The sequence below is a fragment of the Falco peregrinus genome, chromosome 11 (assembly GCF_023634155.1).
Source record: "Falco peregrinus isolate bFalPer1 chromosome 11, bFalPer1.pri, whole genome shotgun sequence".
NCBI lineage: Eukaryota > Metazoa > Chordata > Aves > Falconiformes > Falconidae > Falco > Falco peregrinus.
In genome coordinates this window covers 26,735,620-26,762,608 of record NC_073731.1, presented here as the reverse complement: position 1 = coordinate 26,762,608, position 26,989 = coordinate 26,735,620, and the positions used below count along the sequence as shown (strand labels likewise).

Here is a 26,989-nt window from a genome sequence, read left to right as displayed (position 1 = left end):
GGGCACCGGGAAACACGGAGCCGGGTAAGCCACGAGGCAGTGTCTCCGATTCGGTGATCCATGGCACTGAATGTCACAGACTGACTGAGTCCAGCTGGGAGCTCTTCCCAACAGGCACATGGCTTCAGCGGCAGGCCCGGGCGTGCCAGTGCCCCCACGGGTGGGCGGGAGCGCTCCGTGATGCACCTTCGCACCCCCTCGGCTGGGAATGATGCGGCACTGCCGTCGGCCTGGCTGAGCTGAGTCTCGCTGCCGTCGGCCTGGCTGAGCAGTGTCTCGCCTCTGCCTCTAACGGTATCGCTGCCTGAGGAAGCACCGGGGCACCATCAAGTTGGTCCCTCAGCGCTGCCCGCCGGGACCCCCCTTTGAAGTGAAACCAAGCGGGGCCAGCCCGGCGCGCCCGCCTTAACTTCGCCTTCCTCTGCCCTTGCAAGTGTTCGGGACCCCCCGGAGCGGAGCACTGCGAGGCCCCCCCGCCCGGGCTGCCGCCCGCCGGGGCCCCGCTCCCTGTCGTCCCGTCCCGAGCCGCGCCGAGCGCGGCGGGGCGCCGCAGCCCTGCCCGCGGCTGCCATGCGTGTGCGCCGCGGCGGGGCTGCCCGCGCTGCCGCTGGGCGCCGGCGGTCCCGCAGCGCAGGGCTCCCCGCGGCGGCGCTGGGCTCCGCGGCCGGGCGGGCCGGGCAGGTGCGCGCTGCGGCTCCCCGCTGCCCCCCTCGCAGGTAGGGCCGGCCGTGCCCGCGTGTGCGCGCCTGTGTGCCCGCGTGTGCGCGCCCGCCCGGCCCCGGCAGGCTGCCGAGCCGCAGCGGCGGAGGCGGCGGCTGCAGCCGCGGAGGTGCCCGCCGGCGCTGGCGGGGGGGGGGCCCCCGCAGGTAGCAGCGGCGGCGGGCGGGGGGCGGGCGGGGGCGGTGCGGGGGCAGCCGCGCGGCGGGCGGCGGGGGCGACCCGCGGAGCCGGCGCTGCGCCCCGGGCAGCGGCGAGGCGGAGCGGCTCTCTCGTTGCAGGCGGCGGCGAACCGGATGCCTTTGGCGGGCAGAAGATGTGTCATGGGAAGCAGGCGAGCGGCGGCGGTGCCCTCCCGGCGGCGCGGCGGCGGGCGCTGGCCGCAGCGCTCTGGCTGCAGCTGGCGCTGAGCCTCGGCCCGGGGCCGGCGGCGGGCGGTGAGTGAGGGGCCCCGGCCCCGGCCCCCTCCTCCGCCCGGCCCCCGGGGCCGAGCCACCCCCCCCTGCCGCCCCCGCAGCCCCGGCCCCGGGGAGGGGGGAGCGGGGAAACTTCCTCCTGCGAGGGGCGCGAACCGCCGCTCCGTCCTGCCCCCCCGCCCCCCGCCGCTCCGGCCCCCCGCGGGGGGACCCCCGGGAGGAGCGAGCCCCATCCCGGCCCCTGCTAGGCAGCAGTACCTTTATGTAAGTACGGCATGATTTTGAAAAGGCGTCAATTTTTTAATTACAGAAAAAAAAGCGCCTCTCTTCCCCCCACCCCCCCGGGGGCCGCTCGGCCACCTCTCGGGTCCCTCTTGGTGCCACATCCCCCTCAGCCAGGGGAGGCAGAAATGCGGGGAGGGGGCAGGAGGTTTGGGTCTGCAAATGCAACGTCCTTCAGCACTCTCATGCGACACAGCCTTATTTGGCCTTTTTCATTTTAATTACATTTTTATACTATCGTCTGAAATTATTAAGCCTGTGAGATATTTTCAGCAGGTACATTTAATTACAAAATTGCTTTAAATGGATTCTGTAATTAGACTTGAATTGCTGGAAAAAGTCTTAAAGTAAACTGCTTTGCTGTAAAATGAACTTAGCTGTGATAATGAGAGCAGCTTCACATTTCTGCTCTGGCACGGTATTATCTATTTGTGTTGGGGGAATAAGCCATTTTATGATTGAATTGCATCACTGATGGTAGACGGAGTCCAATATAAAAATTGCCTGGGCTTTATCTCGTGCCAAAGACTTACGCCAAAATTTTCTAACTTGAATGCCTAAGCCCAAGCAGCTCCGATCCAGATGTGTTTTCTGTTGCTGAACGCAGACTTACAGAAATACGGCTGGAGAGGACCTCGAAAGGTCGTCTTGTCCATCCTCCTCCCGATGTGATTCAGTCCCAGTTTTCTGTCCGGAGACAGATAATGCCGTTTTCCAATAGAAGTCCCCTGACTGCAAATGTGATTCCAGCTAAACAAGCTTTTAAACTGTTGCAGTCTCTTACGAATCCTTCTTTAGAAATCAATGGCTTTTTTTCCTGCAACTGCGTTACCCTTGGTTTCCCGGCCAGCTCGCGTTTCAGTGTGGTGATGCCATTCCCCCTGTCCTGTGCCTTCCCCGCAATCGGAGTTGTGTGAGCTCCTGTCCTCTAACCTCCTTCTTCTGGCTCCATTCATAAAAATGAGGCTGTTCCAAGGCCCCCTCCTCCCTGAGGCTGCGGATATCCCACAGTTTGATTGTCGGCATTTATTTAGCTGATTAGTGCAAGGGGTTTTTCAAAATATGGTTTATGTCTCCCTTGAATGTAGTAGTTTTCATCTCAGCCGGCAATATATTCTTGTGTGATGTTGATCGTTATTAGCACTGTTGCCTTTCACCTTGGTAGTATAACTAATTCTGTATCAAATTCCATTTGTAAGGCATTTTAGGATCTTTCAAGTTGGGTTTTTTTTGGTCCAGAGTCTAGGAAAAGGCAAGACACTGAACGGTTGTGCATAGGTAAAATAACCAGTGAAAAATGTTCATTGCTGGTCTTAATTTATTATTGCTATTATTTTCCAGTGTGGTTATGTTCGAAAGTCAGGCACTATGTAAATACCGGTAAATGTACAGATCTTTCGTGTGGTGTGAATGTAGGGTTGCTGGGTTTTTTTTTTTGCCCTGAGTCATGCGAGTGGTAAAAATAATGAGCTTTGTAATTAGAACAGAGGACTGTAAATTGGGATCTCCCCTGTTTTAGGCTGTGTTGTATCTGTGAGCGAGCTCACTGTGCTTACGCAGCTTGCTGGGAAGGCTCAGCTTTTGACTCCCCACTCTCTGACCCAGAGTTTGAGAAGTCATAAGCAGCTGTTGACATCAGCCAAAGTTGTGGTTTCCTGGGTCCTTTGAAAATTCTGTTTCTGTAGGACTCTGGTTTTGTGGGTTTGTGTATCCAGACAGAAGGCACCTGGCATTACTGACTGCTTTGCAAAATGTAGTCCCAATCTCTTTCTATCTTCTCATTATCTGTTAAATAAGGATAATCACACTTCTCTCAGAGATTTGAAAAGAGCTTTGATGACATTTAATGAAAATACTATGGAGGTGGAAAGAATTTGTTACAAAAGCTTTAGAAAAACACCAGTGACAATATACTGAAATAAAAACTATCTTACATATTAAAAAAATGAAAATGAATAGTTTAGGGTTATTTTTTTCTGTAAAGCAATCCACAGCTTACATCTTGGATCCCATTTATAGCTTCCTCCTTTCCTTAGCTTATCCCAGGATTTGGCTCCTGTAATAATCCTGTCATGACTTGTGTGACTCCTTCTATTTTATATCTGACTAAGCTTTATTGATTGTCACGTTCTACCATTTCACCCCAAATCAATACTACTTATAACTCTTTTTTTTTTCCTGTCAGTAACCCTACAGAGAGTAACTGTTTATTACATTCTGACTGTCTCAAAAGTGGATCTAGCAGAAAATTTGCTGTAGAAGTGAACTCAAATGAACAAACCTTTCAGCTATCAATATAGCTCATTCCTCCCTGATGTATTTAACTCTGCTGATACCGAAGATAAAGTAAATTTCTCATACCTCAGCTTGCGGCTTTCATCTAGTCATCTTTTGTTTATAGAATCATAGAATCATGTAGGTTGGAAAGGACCTTTAAGATCACCGAGTCCAATGGTTAAAGCAGGATTGCCAAGGCCCCCTTAAACCATGTCCCTAAGTGCCACATCTGTACCCCCAGGGATGGTGACTCTGCCATCTCCCTGGGCATTCTGTTCCAATGCCTGACCACGCTTTGGATGGAGAAATTTTTCCTAATATCCCTAAACCTCCCCTGGAGCAACTTGAGGCTGTTTTCCTCTCGTCCTGTCGCTTGTTACCTGGAGAAGAGACTGATTCCCCCTGCCCACAGGTCCCTTCTGGAGGTTGTGGAGAGCGATCAGCCCCCCCCAGTCCCCTCCTCTCCAGGCTGAGCACCCCCAGCTCCCCCCGCCACTCCCCACAGGATTGTGCCCCAGCCCCTTCCCCAGCCCACGCCTGGCTCTGGACACAATCCAGCCTCTCAGTGTCTTTTTTGTAGCGAAGGGACGAAAACCAGAAAGAAAATAGGAAAATAGGAACAGGCTGGAAAGACTAGTAAGAGTGAAAATGAAATGTGCAAGTGGATAGAGCTGATGACAAGTTATTTCAGAGTTTTAAGATGTTGTAGAGAGTTCACTGTGAAACCTGTTGTTTGGAGATAGTAGTGGTAAGAATATATTTTTTCGTATATTTCAAATTCCTAGAATTATATTAAAATATGTGTCTGTGTGTAATCTAAAAGGAGAGGGAGAAAAAAGTTCAGTAAGCTTCTGCTTTTGAGGTTTGTTGTGTGGCCTTAGAATTTTGTCATTGTACCCCACCATCTTCGGGGTGAGCGTCTGCTTTATTGTCCTAGGTCAGCTGGGTGAGCTCTGTTCTTCTGCAGTGCCTTCTGCTCAGCCCCAGGGAGAAGCTCAGGGCTGCAACATGCATCTCTGTAGGCTTGGATGGGGCCAGGGGCTGTTCTTCTGGCAAATTGTTTCTTTAATCTTCTTCTTAAGAAGTCTCCACCTCTCCTTTAAGCACCTCTGCTGGTGCTTCATCAGCCTTTACACTAGAAAGTTTTTCCTAAGGCTAACCTGAAGCATCCTTGCTGCGGTTTAAGTCTGCTTTTTCCCATCTTGTTCACGGCAGACATTCCGCAGAGCCGCTGCTCCTCAGCTTTCTGGCTGTCTTGTGTTCTCTTCCATCTCTTTGGTCTTCTGCTGCAGAAATGTGGACCCAGTTTCTCCAGACTTCCCTATCATACTTTCTAGATTGCCGGTCATCCAGACCATGAGCTTGCTCCCATGGAGTCATGTCCCTGTGGAACGTGCTGCCCAGCAGCCTCTCCAGCACTGAACGTTGCTGAGGGGTAGCTGCCCGTGCCTTAGAGGCTCTGCTCCTACTCGGGCATCCTGGGTACCTTTGCTGCCATTGTGTGATGCTGCTGGTTTCTATTCAGCTTCTGATTCCCTGTAGCTCCCAGGCTTTTTCCTGCAGGGCTGCTACCTTGTTGTTCCCATCCTGTGTTACTGCTTTGATTTGCTGGGTTTCCCTGGTCACATGTTCTGCAGACAACACCCCTGCACATCGGTGGGTGCTTTTAAGATGGGAAGTAGTATACGTCATGTGTGACGGCAAATAAATCTGTCATGTTGTGAAGCCTTCAAACATTATACTTGGACAAGAGGAAACAGCCTCAAGTTGTGCCAGGGGAGGTGTAGGTTGGATATTAGGAAAATTTCTTCACTGAAAGGGTGGTCAGCCACTGGAACAGGCTGCCCAGGGAGGTCATGGAGTCACCATCCCTGGAAGTGTTTAAAAAACCTGTAGATGCGGTGCTTAGGGACATGATTTAGTGGTGGGCTTGGCAGTGCTGGGTTAACGGTTGGACTCGATGATCTTAAAGGTCTTTTCCAACCTAAATGATTCCATGATTCAACAATTTTATGAATGTTAGTGATACCATGCAGAATAGTGGTGTGGGTTTTTTTTAGACCAAAGCTGAATTTTTACTGCTCTGTGATTTTATTGCATTTGATTGAAGTCTTGCTTATCCCTTGGTCATAGTATCAAACCGCTACTTTTGGGTGTAGTGGCTACCAAACACACATCCCTCAGGTTTCTGAGCATGGTGGACTTGTTTTCTTGGGGTAGCACAGGTTTTTGCATGTGCTGATGATGCGGGCCCGCTAAAGGGTTTATTTCTTGTCATCCTGCGGTTGTTCTCTCTTGGTGAGAGAAGGCAGCCTAAGGTTCCCCCTAACTGTCTTGCATACCCTTTTGAGATTATAAAGAAGGTTTTCTGAAAAATCAGAATGTTTTCTGATACCCTGTCGCTAAGCCTGTAGTTAATGTATTTTACTCACTCCCTCTCAGTGTGTCTGTTTCGCTTGTCAAGCAAAATAGACGTTTCGGCCTCGAGTTCTCTGTACGTTTGATGAAGTCATCAGTCATTTTGCAGGATTGTTTTTAACCTCCAGCTTACTGGAGAAGCTCGGTATTGTGGAAGGAAAAGGTTTTTCCCACCATGACACGATCTTACTCTCAGTCCCAGATCTGCCTCACAGAACCTCCGTTCCCCTCTCTGCAGACGTAAGTTAGCAGTTAACTACCATTTTGCAGCCATTCTGATTGCACGTGGCACGGCCAGCGACATCATAGGATGGCAGCTCATAGTTTATCTTGGTGGCACATCCTTCTGCCTACAGCCTTGTGAGAGGTGGGCATATTTGTTAATTTTAAATTGGTTTCTTGGTACCCTGCAAGAAGGAGGTTTATCCCTGATTTACCATGGGATTCACAGGCTGAGGTTAACGTTGCTTCTCTGTTTTGCTCCCTTACTCCCAGAATTACAGTAGAGTATCTTTGATCTCTTATTAGGGATGATTACAACTTTAGAAGAATTAATTAATTAGGCTTTGCTTGATTTTCTCATCTTTAAACTAGATAAGCTATGTATTTCACAGGCATGTTATGAGGTAGTTTGAGAACCTCCCAAAGAAAATGTTACAGGAGTGAGAGATGGGGATTTTATAAAAGTATAAACTAAAGTTTACCAAAGTAGAAGATTCTTTAAAATTAATGAGTTTTGTTGTTGTTGTGTGGATTAATAATTAAATGTTCTTAGCAGAATTACGAAGTTGTTATCTTTTTTGACTTTTACAGCTTCTCACAGATTTTTTTTCTACAGCATTGATCATGTACCAATTTTTTCCAAATATTGACTACCTCTGATTGCGATTCTTTTTTTTTTTTTTCCACAATGAAATACACGTTATTAAAAGTAGAAAACCTGGCAGTTGTGCTGTGCATTTCAGTGAGGTTTTAGGCATGAAAAGGACAACAAAGTGTAGCCCGAATTCGTATTTGCTATATGCCAGTGCAAATGTCAGTGAAAAACTGGGCTGCACTTAGCGGTGAACATAACTTAGTCAGAAAATGAGCTTGAGGGATAAAGTGGTATATTATGTACAATTTGATTCAGTAAGTGTAAAAATTTGCTTTGCTAACATATTAAGGGAACCATGTATCTTACCGAATTCAGCAATTTAGCTGTGAAAACAACATCTCCTCACTTGGTTTTACATCTTCTCAGCTAGTTTCTTCGACGTGGCGCAAGCATAGTGTTATGAATCCAATTACAGGCTGAGCATCTACCAGGTTTCACAGTGGAGCGGTTTATAGCAGCATTTTTTAACATCCACGCTTCCCTTCTGACTATCATACCCCATTGCTTCTGTCGACACCACGTTTGGCCTCCTGTTTTTCAGAGGGGGCTCCCAAAGGCTCTTCCTGAACAGCTGGGCTGCTGATGGGATTTATCCGAAGTGGGGTGTTTCTTTCTGCGCGTAGTGAAAACAGTGGAAGCGGTGGTTGGTGCCATCTGTGCTCACTGAGCTCCTGCGGGGAAAATGTGTCGGACGTGTTTTCACACTCGTGATGGGTGACCCCTGAATCATATCAACTTTTAAATTGGGTAGTGTCCATCCCGGATTGCTCTTCTGCTCGTTATTAAGGGATTATACAAAGCTTTTGCTCTGTATGGAAGTTCCAGAACTTATCAGGAACATTTCTATATGAAACAAGCTGTGATTTTGTCGGTGTGACCAACTTTAGAAAGTAGTGTATGGGGCTTTTCTGCCAGTGTAACTACTCGATTTTTGGTAAGCATATCTCATTAAACCTCTAATCTGACAAATATTCTTGCTTGAGTTAGGTTAATAGTAACAATAGTGACAAAATGTGACTTTTCAATATAGCCCTTCTCATCCATAGAGTTCAAAGAACTTTATAAAGGAAAATGATTTTTATTATGTCTCTTCATAGATGGGGAGATGACTATGGAAAGGTTAAATGGCTTAAAGAAACGTTTCACATAAGAAAGATCTTGCCATAGATGAGGAAGAGATCCTCTGGATCTTTGTCCAGCACTTACTTCTGTAAATAGAATTGAGGGAAATTCCTAATCCACATTTGTATGATAGGGCTTTTATAATAGGATTTTTTGGCTGTGGCTGTCTTCTAACTGAAATGAGCAGCAGATTTCCTATTCACATAAATTGCTACTTAAGCAAATCACAGAGGGAGTTTTTCCAGTGTGGTTTATTTGCCTGACTCCTTTGTGTCTGAGATAGCACATGGCATTTTTCCAGACACTGAAAACATCTTTGTTCTGAATAATAAAAAAAATAAGAAAATGTTATAAGTTGAGGTTGAGCCCTGAAAAAAGGTATCATGCAGTTTCTACTAGTGCAAAGCATGTACTAACAGGAATGATATTTCTGCCTCGCTTGATCATGTGGTTTGTGATCACAGTTTACATGAAAGGGCAACATTAGAAAAGTATTGCATGTGATTTTTAATTAATTCTAACATATTTAAGCAGTTAGAGAGGAGAAGAGCATGGCATGACCAGGTGGCTCCGTGCAGACTGCAACATGCGTGCCATTGCCTTATACTGCCCATCGCATTATAGAACTCGGTGAATGTATTGTTGCTCCTGTAAAAAATTAGTTCAGCTTACAACTGGTTGTTCTTGAAAACAAAAGGTGTCATGTAAAAGACATAGAAGGATGAAATAGCTATAATGTCTGTTTCCTTACTCTTTTATTTGCTTGTGGTGAAGCAGTGCAAAATTCAGAGCTGGGAAGCATGTAAAGCCAAATTCTGCACTTAGTAAAAATTCACAAAATCTGGAAAAGAAAAAAAAAAAAGTTTGCTTGGAAACTGAAAAGAGGAGACAGGGCTTACCGTAGACTGAAAAAGAAAATAGGTTAGGTTACTAAGGGTTAGAGTATGTAGAAGTCGAGTTATCAAGGTTATCATGAGATAGTGTCCTAAAAATACACTCTTATACACTGCTAAAGAAAAAGCAGGATACAGCATGCACATGAATCAGGGGAATCGTTATTTCACCAGACTCCCATCCTGGAGACCTAGAGAATACACTAAAAAAAAAAGAAGTTGTCTTTGAAAATGGAAAGCCTTCAGATCTTCCTTTTTGGTACTGCGGAAGAAGAGCAGCGTGCCTGGTTGTTGATCTGTCAGGAGACTGGAGGGCACCATAGGGATTCCAGACAAAAGCTCCCCTGTGTGTTGGGAGGAGAAGGTGCTCAGAAGGGGAGGCCTGTAAACGTGGCGTCCTGTTCTCACTTCTTGTCATTAGCACCAGTGGATGCGTACACTGAAAAACTGTGGAACAAAAAATTCATTTCCATCTTCCTGGAGGTGGAACAATAGACCTGAGAGCGGAGTCACAGAAACAGGACAGGGAAAGACCTCAGAAGCACCTGTAGTTCATCCTCCTGCCCGGAACAGGACCCACATACATACCTCAGGGAAGTTATCATTCAAGGCTTCATGCTGGAAACTCTACAGGCTCCCTATCATATATCCCTATGAGTACCTATCCCAGTGCTTCACCACTTTAACCATTCAAAGGATTCTTCTCAAGTCTAATTTGAATCTTCTTTGCTGAAACAGAGCCCTGAGGATTTTAATCTCCAGTGTGGGATTCCCAGGTGTTCCTTCCTCCACTGTGCTCCTGTCAGTGCAGATCCACCAGTGCTGTCTTTGGCCATCCTGACTGCTGCTGCCACTTCCCTGGGTCAGGGCGGGAAGGTCCTGGCTGCTCCAGCCCAGCAAAGTGTCTCTGAAAAGTTAGATACCAGTTAACAGTCTGGGAGCTGAGGTTTAGCTGTAACTGCCCTATGTTCATAGGTTGCTACCAGCATAGAAGGAGCTGTTGTGATTCTTCATGGTGGAACTTAGTTTTCCTAGTTAAGGTTGCAGCTGAGTTTCTATTTAACACAAGATCAGATCTACCAGCAGCTATCAAAAAGGTCAGTTTTGCCTTACTAGTTTGGAAGGGCTTGCAAGGATTTTCCAAAGTCACAACGGAAAGAATCGGGAATAAATCTCAGAGCCCTCCTATAAAAGATGCTTATTTACACAGCCTGTTCTCCTTGGGGATATTAGACCAACTCTTTGTACTTGATCATGATGTAAACAGTATGGTTATTGCCACAGTAAATTGCACCCAAGTGAATTTGTATTTTACTTCTGTAGATTGAGTGAAGTTGTATATACTGAATGGCCCCGTGGTAATAGATCAGATCTACACAAAAGCCAGTCAGTAGCTTAAGACATCCAATGTGTGTTTGCAAATAAACAATTTTAACTGGAATTTTTAGAGGCAGCTACTTAGAGCCGTCACCTCCAGTGCCTGTGTTTCGTTCCCAGTACAATGTGTGCTGATGGTGATTATCCGGAAAGATTGTGTCATTTGGGAATCTGGAGAGGTACAGGGAGAGGTGGGGGTATCAGAGGGTGTATGGGGAGTAGTTGCTTGTTTAGGCTAAAATGGAAGTCTGAGATGTTAAAGCAATGCTAAGAGCTGAATTAGCAAGAGGAGGACTGAGATGATGTGGGTTTTGAAGTCAACAGGACTACTTGCTTCAGTAAATCTTTTAGCTGTAGGAACTTCATGGCATAGAGTATGTCTTTAATCTATTTCTAATGCTTTGTGTAAGCCTACCATGCTATTCCTGTGTTTGTGTAACAATGATTTCTATTCTGAAAGCCATAGGTACTTACGAGACAGTAATTTTTGTGTATCTCCCCACTTAGTTGACATTTTTAGGGATATTTTGTACACATCATATTACTCTGAGAAAACACAAATGATCCACTTAGAACTGAAAATAAATAATAAATAATTTGGTCTCCTGTAAATTGGACTTATAAAATAGCTTGATTGCAATTACCAGCTTTGCAGTAATCTTGAAGGAATTAAGATAAAATGGTGTTATCATGAGCAATAGTAAAAATGAGAATACGCAGATGTTTGTCTTGGTCTTGTAAAATGCAGAACATCCTCCTCTCCTCTAAAGGAGGACCATGACCCCCAGAAATACAGTCACAGCCATTCTGGGGGAGCACCACGCTGCTGCGGCTGCAACACTAACTCCCGCTCTATCCCTTCTTAGCTTCGGAGAGAATCATCCTGGGCAGTTCTTCCCATCACTGGCTCATACAAGCACATGCTCTCTTTTTTGCAGCCCTTTTTTGCTCTCTTCTCTGAGACCTGAGGTTCTTCTGTGAGGCCAGGGAAGTCGTATGGAAGGTACAGCCTCTCTTTTCTTTAAATGCAACTCCCGATTAATACCACCTGGAGTTACTGGGGTGATCTGGAGCTGTGTGTGACATGGTTGTGGCAGCACAGCCCTCTCACTGGCCGTGGCTGCAGCTAGCCCAGCTGCAGTCGCCTGGTGGTCCACCTCCCTTTGAGCTCCTCAGCAAGCGATTCAATCACACCAGCAGGCAAGAAACAAAACAAACCAACCCAATTTCTGTCTAGAATCATCAGTGGTGTAGGTTTACTAGAAGCAACAAAATCCTTAATTTACACACCTTAGCATGATTACACCCCTCTTTTATGTCTTGTGTGCTCCTATGCAAATTATATGGCTGTAGTCTGGTCTTTTGACAGCATTCAGATACCTTTCCCAGTGCAGTACCCACGTTTTAAAACTCTCCCTCTCTCTCTGCTATATGATTCATGTCCCAAAGAGTGGGGTGGTTGTTTCAGGCTTTAGCTCCCTTCTGTTTTGGAATAATGACACTCAGAAATGGTTGCCCAGATCGAAGAGTCCATCTTTCAAATCTAGCAGAGCCATGCACTGTTGCTAGCCCGTGCGTCATCTGTCACTGTTGCCCTCAGTCAGTGGGTCTGTCTTGGAGACCAGCACAAGAAGGGTGCAGTCTAGGACTGATTTTGTCAACACTAGGCTGGTTTGCAGAGGCTAGAATATTTTAGTCCAAAGGGGATAGCTCAGTGAAAATACTGACCAAACAAAGTATATGAATTATTGCAAAATGTACATAATGAAGCCCAACTCCATTATACCTACAGTCTCTTTGAAACTGCATCATGACGGGACACACCACTGCACGCCAGCTGTAAATTGCACGAAAGGACCCATGGACTAGCAGGGACATCTGGTTATAAAGGAGGGATGAGGGAGTGGTACATAACTATCTTTGCACTCATGCACTAGTGCACTTAAGCATGCCTTTATTAATCTTATGTGGAGATGGATAGAGAGATGATAGATAGATGGATAGATGGATAGGCAGGTATGTAGGTAGATATATGTGAGCATTATATGCTGAATAAGAGTAAGAACCTAAAACAAACCCCAGCAAGGGAATTGTAAGAAATATACTACTCTCAATGACAGTCATTTCAAGGTTCTTATGCTTGTTCTTAACATTTACAAGGTTGCTTTTTACACTGCAAAATGGATGAGTGTTCCCTCTAACGCTTCTGTTTGGGTGCAAGAAAGATATTGGATTCATGTGAGGGATGGAGAGCAGAATAGTGTTGGGTATATTTAGATTCTATTTCATTTTTATTTCATATACAGTAACATTACAGAGAAGGACTTCATTCCTCATTTCAAAGAGAAATCCATCACATAAATTGCATTCACAGTGGGGAGAGGAATTTTGTCAAAACCAGGATGAAAGATGCCTTTTTGCAGTAGCCTTGATGTGACAGAAGGTGTTTCCTGGATGCTACTAATGGGTGCATTTTTTATCTCTGGGTTCTGCATGTGGTAGAGTTTTGTTGGTTCTTCCAACAGGCAGACTGAGAAACCTTGTATTCCGAGGAAGTAGATCTATGCAGTTCAGAAAGTTAGCGTGTTGGCCAGGCCGCGTAACTTGATAAAGCAGACTGAAAAAAATTGTATGTAAAACTTTTTTTTTTTAGAATGCTAACATTATTAGGATATAAAAACAATGTAAGGGGGAACTTATGTAAAGTAGCTCAGGATTATGTCAGCTAAAGGGATTTTGCCGCAGTGCATTAGTATCGCAGGTAAGTGATTCATTACATCTGCTGTTCTGGCCTGTTTGAAGCTGTGATTTAAAAATGCAGACTTTCAGAGGAAATAGTTATAAATCTGATCTGAGCTCTGATAATTATTTTTTCCAAGGAAACAATGTAATAGCTCCCAGTTGTAAGTGCGTAGTAGTCATCTTAGCATTTGCTGTTTAAGGTCACTTTTTGCCATATGTAATCTCAGTTTTATTCTTCAGTTGTTTTGATGGAGAGGAAAAAAATCTAGTGTATCTATACATATATTGTTAGAAAAAAATATTTTCCATATGCCAATTTTTTCTGTCTTTGCAGTCAAGTGATTCTGTTATCATAAAATCTCCTCTGAAGTACAAAGCCAAAGCGGTTCAGGGAGCTGCAGCAGGGTTTCAGGAGCCAACACGACTGGCAGCTTACTGTGAATGTTAACATGATACTGATATTTGTTAGTTTGGAAATACTGTTTGCTGTTTTTTCCCTGATCCAAATGTCTTTGGAAACAGGATGGTGTGGGGATTTTCCTGTTCATCAGCTCTCCATTTCTCCTGATTTTCCTTTCTCACCCTGAGGCAGTTGTTCAAGCCCTGGGGGCTCTGATCACCAGCAGTGCTGCCAAATTTCCTACAAGAGCAAATGTGGATCCTCTGTTTTATCTCCTGCACTTGACCTTGGGAGTGAAGGAGGTAGGGCTGAGTGGAGGTTGTATGAGATTAAGAGATTGGGCCTTATGAAACAGTTCAGAAACAGTGTCTCGCCTCAGTTTACATGCAGGGAGGAAGAAAATCACGTATTTCTAGAACACAAGATGATGCTGGTCCTTCTGTTGGATATACAGCCTCTCCTTTCAGCATCTGCAGACCACTCATTCTTGCTCCCTTACAGCCTTGTCAGTCCATACTTACCTCCTCCTCTGACCTGTTTTTAAAAGTACTTGCAGGTGGACTGGTGCCTTTTCTGGGAGATTCTCTGGGAAGCTGCAAGGCTCTTAAAAAATGTTTAATTTGTTTATTTTGTAATGAGGCTTATGTGCTGCTTTCTACAGATCATCTGGTCTACCTGTCTAGATCAGCTAGCTTTTAAAAAATACCTTCATGAACACTTTATAACCATTTGCCTTCATCTGAAATACTAAAAACAGACAGAAAAAAACCCCAAACCACAGGGGGGGAAGAAAGGATCAGGGGATGTGCTATTCAGAGGTTTATGTATAGCTTTCCTTTTCTTCTTAGTTGTAATGGCAATTTCAGTCTTGATTCTGTTACTGAACTTCACTGAATGAATTTTGTTTATTCCTGAACTCTCTTACTGAGCCCTTACAAGGGCTGGTCAGTACCCAGTTCCAGCGTGCTCGTGTCCCTGCTGTCATTTCATGATCCATGGTAGGAAGGGAATGATTCTGTACATATAAGCCTAATGACCTGAATTTGTAAAGCTAAATAGCAACACTGCTACTGGCGTGACTCACTATTATTTTTAGCTCTGAAGGGGAAACAGTGGAGCAAAGGTTCATCTTGCCATACCAGCTGCGTCTTTTGTTGAACAATCTGATATTGCTGAGAGCTTTAACCTTCATGTTTCTGTTTTTAATCAGACTTCTGCAAGATGCCATGCATCTGTTCAGTTTTGTTTCATAATAGGCTCACTCCTTGAGAGAATGGCTCTCTGCTATTCTTGTATGGTACAGGTCCTTGCTTAGTAATTCTAAGGACTTTGCAACTTGGAACTATTGCTAGAAACAGCTGAGGTAGAAAACCAAACTGATTTAACTGAAACAGCAACATGGAAGTCTCTGGATTGGGTTTGTGCTAGTCAAAGCATAAATGTTTCCTCCATTTCCCTTCAGAATGCTAATAATTTTATGCTTAAAGAGCAATTTTCAGAGGTGAAATGTTTGGTAGTACTGATACAATAAAGGAAGAATCACATTTTCCTGTGAGATAACGGATCCAGATTCATTTTGGGAAATGACACTGATTTCTGAAAGCTTTTGCTCCTAGTCTCGTAGAGTGCTGCAAAGTCTAGCAGGTTGCATGGCCTCTGCATTCCCACCAGCTTACCTGGGAAATAAACCCGTCATTAAAATCCCCTGTGGCATGCAAGCAGTTCCAGTTTCCAACATGGAACTTCTAAGTAAAGGTGATACTGTCAGATTTGAAAGAAAAAAACATGCTTACATCTTAAAAGAGCAGTTAAGTGACGTCGGAGGTTAAGAACAGCTTTAGAATTGGCTTGGGCACTGAAATAAATTTGAAGTCTGTACACTTTCAGTGAAACAAGGGCTCTGAGCTACTGTGAAGGTGCAGGAGAGAGCAGAGAGATGCTCCTGCCTTTGGGATACTTGCTAGGAGTATGACCAAAGCAGAAACCTGCATTCAGATTACATGGGGTTTGGGTCCTAGACTATAGCTCATCATGGTGATGCAGCATATTTGATAAGGAAGTTACAGCTTCTACATTAAGTTGAGGAGAAGATATATTTTTTAAACCACAGTGGGAGACTGCGCATAAAGAAACCTCTTCCTGGAAAAAAACCTTACCAATATTTAAATCTAAGTTGAATTATTTCTTAAGAAGGACATATGATGGTGAATGTCAACTGAGTGATACTAGTATGTTCTCTGTAATCAAGCGTCATTCTGCTACATATGGGAGATTTATCTGAGCCAAAAGGGAAGTAAGGGTAGAGAATAAGGAATACTGGGGAAGAACATGCTTTGCATTATCAGGGGATTGTAAGCTCAGATAAAGAAAGACACAGGCATTTTGTCAAAGAAGTCGAGTACGTAAGTTTAAAGCTTGCTCTAGGCAGTTTTAACTTAGCTAGCACTTTCAGCTGCTGATAACCTGAAGTGACACTGACCTTGCCAGAATTACAAGGGTGAGCTTTGCACAGGGGTGAATTATTTCTTGATCAATTGCTCAAGTATATGAGGCACAGTCCAGCATTCCTTCCATATTGATTATAGATGTTTGTTTTGTCCCAGAACAAACATACTGATTGCAGATAGTGGAAGTAGAGTCAGTCCCTCTGTATATTTGAGCTCTTCTGTATCCATTATACGATATCCCGGGGCACAGTGATACCACTGAGCTCACGCTATGCCTCTCCGTGCTTTTTTTTTCTTTTTTGACTCGTTCCTTTCTAAAGCTGTAATGCATGGAATAAGAAATACTGGGTTTGTTCAGTAACTACCTTCACAATTGGGCTTTTTGGCTGCGTTGTCTTTTTCCTAGCTTTGCTGTGTTCATGTCCAGGGGATGCTTCATGACCTTCACTTGCAGATATGCAATTGCAATTGCACAGATATTTTTCAAGTACCATAAGTGGCTGCTTTGCGGTTGTCGGTGTTTAGAGACACAGTGGAGGCAATTTAGCTACAACGTCACTATTTTTAATCTATCCTCTGTGTACTGAATCACTGTACCTCTTGCTAAATCTGTCAGGGTCCGTGGGTGTTAAATGCTGCTAGGATGTAAATCTTTTTTCTTGTGTGGAGCTACCCAGAGTCAGGAAATAAAGTGCTACGGTGGGAACACAGCTCAGTTGTACCCTCCACATGCTAATTGTAGTGATTTCTATTAACGGAATTGGGCAGCTCTGTAGCGACACCATATTCCAAGTTCTTTTCTGGGAGGTCCTGAATTGTGACCCAGTGGACAGAGCCTTTTGGTTTCTTGGACTAGTAGAATGCTGTCAATGCCAAAAGTCCCACAGATATTATCATTTTAAGCTTAGTATATTAAAATGCCTGTCTTTAAAAAAACCCACCAAACACAACAAAAAGAAAAATCACCAAAAATTTTATCTGCTACCCTAGGGAATGTGACAGCTGAAGTGAAGTGTCCCTCCTAGGTCTTCTGTTGAGTGACTTGCTGGGTTCAGAGATACTTTTGCACATGCTACTTTGCCCATCTGTTCTCCTGGCTTTCTCAGCTCCCCTGAGCAGACAGAGAAGCAAAACTCAGAAGATTTCTGTTCTCTCTGCTCTTTAGAGAAAAGAAATTGTGTCAACTGCAATACACTGCTTGGATGCAAAAAAACTGAGCTGGCAGGAAAAAAGCCACAAGGTGGTACCCCTGACATGCAAGGCTAGTTGCAGAAAGGCTCACAGCCCCACCTTGGTTGTAGCAGTGGTCATTGAGTTACACACCTGGATGCTGACATTTTTTGACAGCTACATTTTTTGTTTGTTTGTTCCTCTGCTAGACATTTAAATAAAGATTGTAATACTGTGGTGAGAAATGGCTTAATTTATGTAATTTTCCTTAACAGCGTGGCCTTTAAGGCAATAGTGTGTTGTAAGACTCAGGCTCTTTGTGAACTAAATCTCTGTTGACAGCACATGATTGATTCAATTTTGCAGATGGGACAGATTTCTTTGTTGTGTCTCAACCTGTCTTTTAATTACTTGCGTATAGACCTAGCCAATGACAAACCCAAAAATGTTAATATGGATGAATGCTCACACATATGCCTTACACATATGTGAACGCCCACTCCTTTATGCATTGCTTGAGGAAAAAATATACTTGTACACAATAATCCTGGTTTTTATACGTGTAATACAGAATGCAAAGTTATGCAGCCAGAAATAGGAGCAGGGGTTTGAAAAGATGACGTGTAAAAAGAATCAAAAAAGAATATTGAATGGTTGTACATTCAAGTGGGCTGAGTACAACAGGGATTTGTACTTGATCATCAATTCTCCTTCCTTCAATAGGTCACCAGTTGTTAGCTCCAAATCTGAAGCTGCTTTCACCTGAAGACCTTCTCTTACTGTACTCTTATGCGTCTCATAGCCCTGGCTCACTTGGCACTAATTCCTAATAACTGCTGTCAGTTTTGAAGAAAAAGCCAGGACTGAACAGGCAAAGAGAGTGAATTGCTCTCCTGCCCCTGAGAGTTTTACACCTTGCCAGTCGTCACACAAGGCTGCTGCTGTGGCCTCTCCTATGTATTTTCTTAATGTTACCTGGTTCTGTGAAGACCACAGGAGTTATGCTTTGGATTGCATCAGAAGTAAAATGTTGCCATTCAGTAGAGGAATTCAGTTTCCACATTTTCCTTGCAGGTTCATACTTCTAGAGATACTGTATAGACATTGAAACATTTTAAAACATAGAATTTAGCTCACTTTTCAATTTTCTTAACGCCAATTTAGAAACTGGTATTTCTGTTTAAGAGATTTCAGCTGTAGTAGGCTAACGTCAACACAGCAAAATTTTTCTGCCCTACCTGATCCTGTAACTCGTAAAACCGAGCAGGGGAGACCCTTGGTCTCTGAAGGGTATTTGTCACTGCAGTTTATTTGGAAAACTGATGGCTTGCGTTTCTTTTAGGTTCCAGAGTTTGTCCTCTAAGCATTTATTTTCCCATTTAATGTAAAACCTTTGCCTGGGGCTGAGCCCTGACACATGAGGTGACATTCCAAGATCAAACGTTATTAACTTCAAAAGGAGCACTGGAGACCACTGGTTTAATCAAAGGACTTCATTTTCAGAGGTGATCTACCCCAATTTTCTAGTAGAAGTCCATGAAAGTTGTGATTGTGTACCATCTTTCGAAACTGGATCCTGACCTGAGACACCTTAATCATATGGCACTGCTTGTGGGGAATGATTCTGGCCATTGTGCTGAAATCTCTAAAATGTGACCATCTACCCAGTGTTCTGCAAAGGCAGGAAATATTAATTACAGAATACTCTGACAGCTCTGGATTTATAACACAGCTGAATTTGGCCTGTTGTATTTACAAAATTGGTGTTGATCAGAATTTGTGTAGATGAAAAACTACATAGCTAAATAGTGCTCTGTTTGCTGAACTGTTTTACCTTTGTATAAGAATATTAGATAAAAGGAGTATATTTTAGAAAGACATTCAGTACAAATTTGCATGAAAATGGTACTGTTGCTACAGGGTTTGTTATGAACTGTTATATAAATAATCTGCTTTTAAACAGACTCTAAATACCTATTTATGCAATACAGCAGTTAGAAAAGTTAGTATGTATTTTAAGGCTGACAGTAGCTTACTGCGTTCAACATCTTTGGTTTGTACAGAAGAACATTCTTCACTTAAGATATTTAAAAAAACCAAAGCAAATACCAAGAGACACACTGTCCACACGCACTGTATTTAAATATAAAATTCAAGTTGCATAATGAGTCAGCTACAACCAGGAAAATATTAAATCTGACAGTTTGTTAGTAAACGTTCTCCTGTGCCTATATGTTATAAAGGCTATTTGTCAGTAGATAATGCTGTATATGCTACAAGTTGAATGAACTAAGATAAAAAGGTTTCTAAGTGTATATACATTTTAGGAACTGGAACTCCACATCAGGGCTACAGTCTGATCCCCCTAGCCAAGCCTGTGAGAGGACTTCCCTTCTCTTCAGCCACACTGTTCACTTCTGTCTGCAGAATTGCTCACAGACCTGGGTGCCTGCTAAACAAGGGCAGTGCCTGTGTCATCTTGTAGGGCTCTTAATGTCGTCCTCTTGCTTTTGAGTCCAGCTCCTGACTCTTGACTTTGTGCTCTGGGTACTGAGTCTGAACTGAGAACCTCTACCACAGCCTCTGCGTGAGGTCATGTATCCCTTGCTACCGAAAACAAATGTGCCGTATGAGTAGATTCACCTCTTGTTAGACGATTAATGGATCTTGCTCCAAATGTCAAGTTTAATAGCAAAATTGCAAGTTTTTAGTAGGCAGTGAAATAATCTTAACATTGCTCCAGGCTTGGGTGTGAGGGGTTTTCATGCAGCGTACTTCTGGAATGGAGTGGAATATTGTATTCTACCTACGCATTCTTCAGTTCTTCATGTAAATATATACTCAAGCATTTGCTGGAGTCAGCGATTTCTTAAATCAAACAAGATATATTTATTTAAGGATGGATCTTCTATCCACTCCACCAGGGCAGGTGACAGTTCTTAAGACTGATTATTTAGGATGAACATGTCTCCCTTGTTCAAAGCCTATGTGAGTGTGTCTTCTGTACATGAAGGAGAGCATTCCTCTCATTCTGAAGTGGTCACCACTCTTGCTCACAGATGCTGTCCCTGCTGTGGCCTCGCCACATGGCTTCTGCTTGGGCCGACAGGTACCCTTGGAATCAGTGGCCATAGTCTTGGCTTAGTCTTCTTCTACAGCTTGTATGCCCACATCAAAAAGCAGCTGTGTGAAATAAAGCCATTGCCTGTCTGTAGTCTACCTCACGTGAACTGAGCCACTGCGATTCCACTGCACATCGGGCTGCTCGTACAGAAGCAGCTGAGATGTCTCTGTTCACCTCAGTTCACTGGGACACAGTGGCGAGAACCCCACCTGTATCCCCCCTGCAGGATGAGTTTATTTCAAGGGTGGAAAGCTGTGGCTTCATGTTTGAAAGCTGGAGGAATAAATAGCTGAAGTAATTGTGATCAAATACTTTCCTATTCAGTTTTGCAATGGATATATATGATCTTTCAGTGATGCGTTAGCACTGACAGCTGGGAAGACTCCTCAGGCAAAAGATCTGACTGTTTCGAACTTATAGCGGTACAGCATAGATATAACATGTGGAGGATGATAGTTTCATCCTTTGGGCATGTGTCTGTGTAGGCTGAAGAGATTAGTGAAGGTGGTCTCCTGCCTCAGTTTCCTTAATGCCCTGTATGTATTTTATACAACATTTTGGTTTTATAAATGGTCATTCACACATCTGGTTTCTTTCTGATCTGTTTCTAACTCTGGAAAGTTCTGCCTTGTATAATGGGTCTGGAGTTGATGAGATATTAAAGATTTAAATTCTGAAATACCTGAAATAGAGCACTTTTTTTTTTTTTTTGAAAACTTCCTCAAAACTTAAGCTATTCTTTGTTTTGAGTGCCTCTTGAAGACTAACCCTCTTTATATCACTGTCTTCTAAATCTCCTGGAAGGAGGATCTGATCACTTGTATTTTGCAGTCTGTTCTTGTAATAAGTACAGTCCTTTGACATGCATTGAGGTCATTGGTAATCAATCCTGCACTCATTTTCCAACCACAGAATTACTCTGACTGATTTTCAATAGAATTTTGCATTGAGGGAGAACTGCAGAAGTAATGTGTACTGTGCACTTTGGCTTTCATATTTTTAACCTCATTTTGCCCTTGTGCATCCATCTGACCTGTAAACGTGTCCAATACTAGAGCTTTCTGTGCAAAAAGAGTCAAAAAAGCAATCACTGACCATATATATTTCCCCTTTCCTCTGCAGTGCATTAAGCAGGAGTGCAACACAGCTAAATTTTTTCTTAATGCTTTTTCCATTTTTCTCATTGAGAAAACTGTAGAGAAACCTAGACTGTTGCATGAGTCTTTTCTTTCATTCTGTTAACAGTATGAGAATGTGTTCTTTCCCTTAATTACAAACTCTAGCTTCCTTGTCTGTCTCCACGTGTAGTGTGGTATGGTAGCTGAGCCAGAAGATGAGAAAGACATAGTGTGCTTTGTCTGTGACTTCAAGTCAGAAGTGACTTGACAGTGGAGGAAGTATTTGTAATTACAGAAGCCATGTGGATATCGGGTAAAGAATCCAGAAGACACTCCAGACTGCAAGAAACTACCTACCACTTGCCTTTCATTGAAAGCAAACTTCACAATGTAGCAAATACTTTTAAATATTTTCAAAGATTCACTTCTTGCTTGGCCAGACGTGGGAATCAAGATAGCTTGGTGAAAGTTTCATCTGTGTGTTTGAAATGCTGGATGTACAAAGTAAAGGATTGGTTGTGTTTCATAGGAGACACAAAACCTTGCAGCATTCACTGGAAATTTATCTTCTCTTGTTGTAGAGAAGAGAATTGAATCTTACCGACGACACCAGGGAGATGTTTTCAAAGCAGAAGGCTAGCTCTCTGTTCTGATCCTGTGTGAATGTCTGAGAGGAATGTTTTAAGTCAGGGTAGCGCAAACTGAGCTCTCCACTTGAAGTCTCATGTTTGACTCATCACCACTTCATAGTCAGCTGTAACAAATTCCACTGACTGGCCTGAAGTACCTTCTTTTTCGCTATTTGTGCATCTGCGTCCAAGTGTGGTGTTATGCGGGCACACATTTTAAAGGGGAGTTAATTTTCAGATTCTTACAAATCCTCTTAGTCATCTTGGGGCTGAGCGGAGGGAAAGCAGCTTTGTGGAGAAGGAGCTTGGGGTCCTGGTGGACAACAAGCTGACCATCAGCCAGCCATGTGCCCTTGCAGCAATGGCGGCCAGCAGCATCCCGGGCTGCATTTGGAGGAGAGGGAGACTGGGGCATGTTTCATGTGAGGAGTTGAGAGAGCCGGGACTGTTCAGCCTGGAGAAGAGAAGGCTTAAAGGAGGTCTTATTGATATATAAAACTGACCTGAAGGGAGAGGGCAAATATGACAGAGCCAGGCTCTTTTCAGTGGTTGCCCAGTGGCAGCACAAGAGGCAAGGTTCCCTCTGAACATCAGGAAACACTTTTTCATTGTGAGGGTGACCAAGCACGGGTTGCCCAGAGAGGTGGTGGTATCTCCGTCTGTGGACATACTCAAAACCTGACTGAATACAGTCCTGGGCAACCTTCTCTAGCTGACCCTGCTTAAGCTGGGATGTTGGACTAGATGATCAGAAGGGCCTTTCCAACTTCAACAGTTCTGTTAATTCTGTGATATACCACATACCAAGACATGTCAGAGGAAGCCTCCCTATCAGACTTGTCTACCATTCCTTTCAAGGACATGGGAAGTGTGTGAGACGCCCTCCGTTATGCAGACATTACATAGTTGTGGAGTGACTGAATATGATGCACAGGTCATATCCAAAGCACATGGACTTGCAGCAGGTTGGGTGCAAGGCTGAGGTGTGTTCCTAACATAAAGAAGCAGATGAAGAACTGAGACCTGCTATTTGAATTTTTTAAGTGTATCCAACAAGATTTCTATGTGTAGTATACACATGTGGAATGCTTGCTCATGTTCAAGAGCCCAAATGATTCCAGCCTGAAGATATGGCCTAAGAAATACTTAATTCTGGAAATGTGTAATTTACCTTTCCTCCCCTTTCTTTTCTATCTTTTCTTACTTTAGTCCAGAATGAATGTAGTACTTGATCAAGGTGAAACAATTTAGTAACCCTTTCAATACAGAGTTAAAGGTTTGTAGTGCAGTGTAAGTAATGGGAATGACAGAAAAGAAAAAACACCGTGCAGACATTATGTATGGCAGCAGTGTTCTGGTCACTATTATTGTCATCAATGTTATTGCTATTATGGCTGACATAGTTGTTTTTAACATAGTCTGGCTACCGTCCTCAGCTGAAATTAGGAAGAGTTTGTTGCATTGGTGTCTTTACGAACACACAACATGACCGTATGCTGCCTTGGCGCAAGTGGGACCAAACTGCTAAGGCACAGCTCACATTCTTCAACGTCCTTGTGTTGCTGATTTCATTATAGGAACAGATGGCTTAGCAAGAGTGTTCCCGGCTTGGTTAAAATAAAGATGCGGAAGGTCATATGAACTGGAATTGTTGGAATATGCTGGCTATTATAGTTAGGTGTCGTTCAATAGTGGGTGCTAGATGTACTTTTCCTCCATTGCACAGATAGGATCGAAGGTCTCTCAAGTGTGGGAAGCATATACAACACAGAAATGAACAGTTTTAAGAAGTAAGATGCAAAATGACATATATACATTTTGAGACATTTCTTCCCCTATCTGATTCTGAATGTGTAGAGACGTTTTTGTCGTATAGCAATAAAATGACTGCTCTGTTGGCAGCATCTCATGGTTGCTTACATAAAAGCCAGTATGGCCTTGAAACCTTGGATCTGGACAGAGGGATAAAGGAACAGGTATATTTTAAGCTCCTGATTCAGTGACCTTAGTTCAACACTAACAAAAGATTGCTGCCATCTAAATAGATATTAAATGACCTCCTGAATGTAAAATGGACTTTTCAGTTGCTCAGGTGTCTGCATCACACGTAGTCTCTTGAAGACCTTTCACAGTCTCAGCAGAGATGCCAGTTTTGGATGAGATCTTGGAAGTTGAACTGTGCTTGATTGTAGAATTTAACTACTTGAGGCTGGAGAGGTGCTGCTGGGGCCATGGAGAAAATTTACAACCCCTCTCTACTACGTGTACTGCTATTTTACTTTCTAGCACTTCACATTGTGCCAAGAGGAAAATCCTTTTTAAGCTTTTTAGACTATATTCACTGATGTTTGCTTACTGTATTTTGGCCTTGTATGTATGCTACTAGATGTAGGCTAATTTATGTCAGCGTGTGATTGCTTGCTGTACTAGTTCCTGAAACTCAGGTGGGAACAAAATGCTAGGAACAGGTCTGTAAAGTGATTTTATCTCATTTATTTTTTTTATTGCTTTTGCATTGGGTTGATCTACATTCTTTTTTTTTGTTCTGACATGTATTTCTTGGTCTCCTAAGTTTCTTCAAAGAACTTAAATAGTTACTCACTGATTCATATATATATCAAAGGGTGAAAGAGGTCAGTGAAGAGACTAGTAACAGGAGGGAGAGGGTGCTTTTCTATGTTTCTATTTTGATTAGATTTTCCTCCTGGTTCTAAATACAAAATCTTTGCAAACTTAACTCCTGCAACCTCGTTAGGTTATATTCCCAATCAATTGAATCTTCTGTCCAGCATGCCGTTAAATGGACAAAACTTAACTCCTGCAACCTTGTTAGGTTATATTCCCAATCAATTGAATCTTCTGTCCAGCATGCCATTAAATGGACATTTTCTAGTTCATAATTATAGTAGAGACAATGCAGCAGACTTTGTGAGGAAAGCCTTGTGTGGCTGCGAGATGGTCCATTTTTTATAATTATCTTAATTGGCCTAGGAAAATATATTTCTTTTCCCTACAAATGTTGCCTTGGTGTATCCTGAAGGCAATCACAGCTACAACAGTATTACTGCTGCTCTGAAAGTCACAGCTGAATATGTCAGTGGGAGTCAAAGTAAAAGGTGCAATAGAAATGTTATGAATTATTATTAAGATACATGAGAAAGCTCTGCAGGGAGGAACTGGAACATCTTGGGAAATGGTCTGCAGTCAGCCAGCTGGGAAATCTGGAGACAGAATGTTAATAGAAATGTTGTTTTTAAAAATCACCATGACATCAACATTTATATCAAGTGCCTTGTGCTGGAGCTGGTTATATAACTGTGATTATATTAGGTGTGATGAGCAGCTGTGGGTGAGAGGGGCTGTGCTGTGGATGGTGGAGCTGGTGGCGATGCCTGTAGCTAAGGCTGCTTTGGTAGGAATCCTTGTTTCCAGTGCCCTATAGCTTTATAAATGCCTAGCTGAAATTTTCCATGCTTGTTTTATTGCTGGCTTCATAGCTTTGGATTTTGGGAAATGTTAGAATGAGATTTTTAAAATAGCTAATTATACCCCATGTGTTACTTTTTGCATTAATTAATTATCAGAGTTTGCAAATGCTCTGAAGGCATTTAGGTGCTTGCAAAAGTATCTCAGTTTCCTACGCTGCATGTTATCTGGCCCGATGTGTTTGGAGCTTCAGGTTGCAGGAGAGAGGTGTAGCCCCCACTTTGTAACACAAGGGAAGGAGTAACTGGGCTTGAGTCTGAGGCAAGAACTACCTTCTGGGCAAAACCCCACAAGAGTGTTGGTCAGAATGGAGCCACATGAGGGAAAGCATCAGTTTGCCTTCTTTGCCTTCATACTCAGTTAAAGACATACTAGAAGAGGGTGAAATGACATCGGACTACGAAACCCCTCAGGTTAAAAAATGCTGAAGTTAAGCTTGCTCATATGACCGTTCTTCCAGTCTTCTCATATCTGAGCCCATTGTAGACATTTGTAATCTTTCTCAAGACTATCACTTATTTTAACCCAGGTTGCTCGTGTAGAGTTATTTCAGGTATGTGAAAGAAAGATAGCTTCAAATGATCAGTGTTACCAGCATGAGTTATCAGTAGGATATTTACTTAAGTTATAGAAAACAAAATTCCAGAATTGAAGTCCCCTAGCATGCCAGAGAAGTAACCTGAGAGAGTACGGTTAAGTACCATACATCATCTAGCAACTGGTCTGGTATTTCCTTCGCAGCATTTCCCTCCAAGAGAAAGGGAAAGGTCCCAGTTCCAGCCTGAGTAAACTAAAGCGTAAGTTCTTGTCATTGTGAAGTAAAGCCCCTCTGGCAAAATTTCTTGGTTAGAAGGACGATAGTTAAGAATAACAACATATAAAGTTTTTATATGGTAAGCACCTTCTCAAAACCAGCATAAGCAATTCAGAAGTAGTTCAGGGACTAGAACAAGTGATGAATATTTCAATAAATGTACTGTTGGAGATACCGGATACAAACATACTATATCCTTTTTCATCCTTTAAGCAATATATGCTTTAAGGCAGATTTCTTCTGAAGAGCCATGGAAGGAATAGGTTATAAAACACAGATGCAACTCTGTAGTAGCGTATTTTTAATATTTCATGTTTTTAATGATGTTTTGAAGGTCAGCTATCTAGGGAACGTGAGGGAGTTGTGCAAGGTGTTAAGAGGTCTGGAAAGCTCTGCTGTCTTTTCTGAAGAACTCTGCTTTCATCCATCTGCTTGGCAAGGCAGCCAAGGCAGGCACAGAAAACCTGTGTACACACAGGCTTTATACATAGAAAACAAGCTATATGTTTTCTTTTACAAAATCCATTAAAAACTTTATGTCTAGATAGTGAAAATTTCATACTATTCTACTACCTTAGTGTATTTATATATTAATATCTGGTTGCAAAAGGCTAGCTGTCTTGTGTAATCTGAATTGCTTCTAGCTACTCACTGAGACTGGATTTCCTGCATTTTTAGGC

General features: G+C 43.2%; 1 protein-coding gene across 3 annotated transcripts in view; it reads left to right on the top strand.

The window, feature by feature from the left end:
- The first annotated feature begins 555 nt into the window (after positions 1-555).
- The window catches only part of SUSD4 (sushi domain containing 4), a 74,399-nt gene continuing 47,965 nt past the window's right edge, over positions 556-26,989 (top strand). Inside the window, exons 1-2 of one of the 3 annotated variants that reach the window (XM_055816380.1) lie at positions 556-716; positions 999-1,154. In XM_055816380.1, coding sequence (XP_055672355.1) covers positions 1,034-1,154 — 121 coding nt within the window. In that variant the 5' untranslated portion in view covers positions 556-716; positions 999-1,033. Of the gene's footprint in view, positions 717-776; positions 867-945; positions 1,155-26,989 lie in introns of those variants that run through there. The other 2 variants (XM_055816381.1, XM_055816382.1) reach the window with 2 other exon arrangements.